The following is a 2,848-nucleotide window of genomic DNA, read 5'->3' on the forward strand; positions in this document are numbered from 1 at the left end:
ATGCAGCAGACGGCGCAGAGTACGCTGCCCACGACCTCCATGAGCATGTCGGGCAGCAGCCACGGCTCTGGACCTGGCTACAGCCATGCGGGCCCTGCCTCGCAGGGTGTCCCCATGCAGGGGCAGGGTGCCATTGGCAGCTACGTGTCCCGGGCCAACATCAACATGCAGTCCACCCCAGGTACCCTGGGGCCCCCTCCGCATGCGTGCAGGTCACCTGCGTGGCCCCCGGGGAACTGAGGGAGGGATGAGCGGGTGGTGGCTGGGACCGCAGTGACTGGCCCTGTTTGGGGGGGCTGGGCTGCTTCCCTGAGGGGTGGGTCTGGGATCTGGAGGGATGGCAGCGGGTGCATCCCTGAGGCAGGACAGCGCTCAGGAGGCTCGTCCCGGTCTTGATGCCACGAGGGTGTTAGAGCCGCGGCCACTCTGGACACCCTGCCAGAGGGACGGTTGGGCCCTTCCTGTGCACCCCTCCCTCGGCTCTACATCGAAGTTGACCGGCCTCAGTGCAGCGGCACCAGTGAGATACCCCATGAAAGTCGGTCTCGCTCGCCCTTCTCTGGGGGACCTTGAGGCTGTGGTTCATCCTTCTTGTGGGCATGGGGCCGCATGTGCTCAGGCCAACTCTGAAGGCCAGTCTGGGAGGTGGTCAGAGGGACACTGCTTTGTCCTGAGACAGCTCAGGGCCAAGGAGGAAGAAGATGGCGTTGGGCAGTGGGGCTGGCGCGGCACCATGGGGGCAGGCCTAGGGGCTCTGTCTGCGTGGGGTGGGGCTCCTGTGGGTGTCCAGGGGGCTGGCCCAGCGCGGGTGCCCTCTGGGCTAGGGTGCCCTGTGCTGGGGTGCCAGCACAGCCTCTCCCTGGGAGCGGGGGCAGCTCCAGGTGGTGATGACCAGCCGAGGGAGGGAGCAGGTTGGAGGAGCAGCAGGGCCGCCCTGTGCTCCCCGGTCACTGGGTCTCTTGCTGCAGTCCCCATGATGCACCAGCAGGCGGCTTCGTCCCACTATAGCTCGGCCCAGGGCGGGAGCCAGCACTACCAGGGCCAGTCGTCCATCGCCATGATGGGCCAGCGGCCCATGGCGCCCTACCGGCCCTCCCAGCAAGGTGAGACCCACCTCCGCACACGGGCCTAGGCCCGCGACATGTCTACGCCATCGTGGGCGTGCTTGTGGCCGTCGAGGGTGTCTGGTGGGGGTGGCCCGTGGCCTGCTGACAGTCAGCTGCCCCTCGGGAGGTGGGGTCAGCTCAGGTTGTGTTGTTGCAACTGCAGAGCCTGGAGGCAGGCTGGGGCGGGGAGACGGGCCTGTCCCAGCGGCTGTGTGGGTGCCCCTCCCGAGCGGCGGGGCCCTGAGCGCTGCGTCCTGCCTGTAGGCTCCTCGCAGCAGTACCTGGGCCAAGAGGAATACTACGGCGAGCAGTACGGCCATAGCCAGGGCGCCGCGGAGCCCGGGAGCCAGCAGTACTACCCTGACGGTGAGCTCCTACCGGAACCCAGGGCCGCCAGCCCTCCGTGAGACGGGCTGCCCTGCCTCGGCCCGGCCTGGTGCCGGTCACAGTGTCTGCAGACGGCCTCCCCACGCCACCCTCCTGCCGTCTTAGATAGTCCTGGACGTGCTCAGGTGGCATGTAAAGGGGCCAGAGAGAGAGGACGGCAACTTTGGGAGGCGCACCGGGGATAGCAGGCCAGGCGCCTGCTGGGTCCGGTGGGTGGAGACCAGCACAGGACTGGATGTGCCCCTGGGACTGCCAGGCAGCGGCCCTGAGTGCCCGTGGCCCCCTGTGAGCCACCGCTCGCCCTGTGGGACCACGAGGTGGAGCTGCTGTCTGGCCCGATGTGAGGCGGCCAAAGCTCTGTCCACTCAGGGCATGTCGGTCATGGGAGGCGGCTCCTGTCCAGCTCCACGTCTCCCGGCCCATTGGAGTTGCTCTGTGTGGCGCCTCGTCGTCCTGGCCCCGGGGGCTAGGCTGCGCTGAGTGGAGGCCATCCCGGTCTCCTCCAGGCCACGGCGACTACGCCTATCAGCAGTCGTCCTACACGGAGCAGAGCTACGACAGGTCCTTCGAGGAGTCCACGCAGCACTACTACGAAGGCGGTGAGCGCGGGTGTGGGCGCCGTGCAGCCGGGCTCAGGCCGAGCCCCGGGGCTGATTCCACGTGAGTCTCAAGCACGGGGCAGTTGCGAGGTTTCGTGAGTTCGGATCGGCCTCGGGAGGCTGGGAACAGGCAGTGCACCGAGGTCCTCCTCACCACTCACGCCCTTGAAACAGGAGTGGGCCGCTCGAGAGTGCCCCCGTGGCCCTCACAGCACGCCTGCCCGCCTGCCGTGCCGTCCCCTGGGCTGCAGGGATGTCTTCTCCCGGCTCCGAGCCAGCAGGTGGGGTCACAGCATTGGGAGGGCTGGCCCCTCCCGGCTCCGGGGTGTGGGCACCACAGTCCAGCACGGCCCTGTCCTGACCCTTCTCCAGTGAAGGTGCTTCCCGGCACCCAGCTTAGGGCCTGAGCGTGTTTTCGGGACGTGGTTCGACCCCAGCACCGCCGCTAGCCCTGTTCTTCACAGTGCTGGCTGCTGTTCTCTGCTTTTCCGGAGGAATGTTTCCATGTGTATTTTCACAAAATGACAACAGAAAATACAGCACATGCTCAGACCGCTGCGGCAGGGACATCCTGGGGTGGGGAGTGGCCTGGAGCCTCATGCTTCACCACCAGGACGAGCTGGGCTCTCCTCCCTGCAGGCAGCTCCCAGTACAGCCAGCAGACCGGGTACCAGCAGAGCACAGCACAGCAGCAGTACCCCGGCCAGCAGTACCCCGGCCAGCAGTACCCCGGCCAGCAGCACGGCTACCGTAATG

General features: G+C 67.2%; 1 protein-coding gene across 1 annotated transcript in view; it reads left to right on the top strand.

Annotated features, from left to right (window-relative positions):
- The window catches only part of SS18L1 (SS18L1 subunit of BAF chromatin remodeling complex), a 15,739-nt gene that overhangs the window by 8,894 nt on the left and 3,997 nt on the right, over window positions 1-2,848 (top strand). Inside the window, exons 6-9 of the mRNA XM_006157716.3 lie at window positions 1-181; window positions 969-1,103; window positions 1,371-1,472; window positions 2,000-2,092. Of these exons, the coding sequence (XP_006157778.2) occupies window positions 1-181; window positions 969-1,103; window positions 1,371-1,472; window positions 2,000-2,092 (511 nt within the window). The remainder of the gene's footprint in view (window positions 182-968; window positions 1,104-1,370; window positions 1,473-1,999; window positions 2,093-2,848) is intronic.

The sequence above is a fragment of the Tupaia chinensis genome, unplaced genomic scaffold (genome assembly GCF_000334495.1).
Source record: "Tupaia chinensis unplaced genomic scaffold, TupChi_1.0 Scaffold000558_1, whole genome shotgun sequence".
NCBI classification, from domain to species: Eukaryota; Metazoa; Chordata; class Mammalia; order Scandentia; family Tupaiidae; genus Tupaia; species Tupaia belangeri.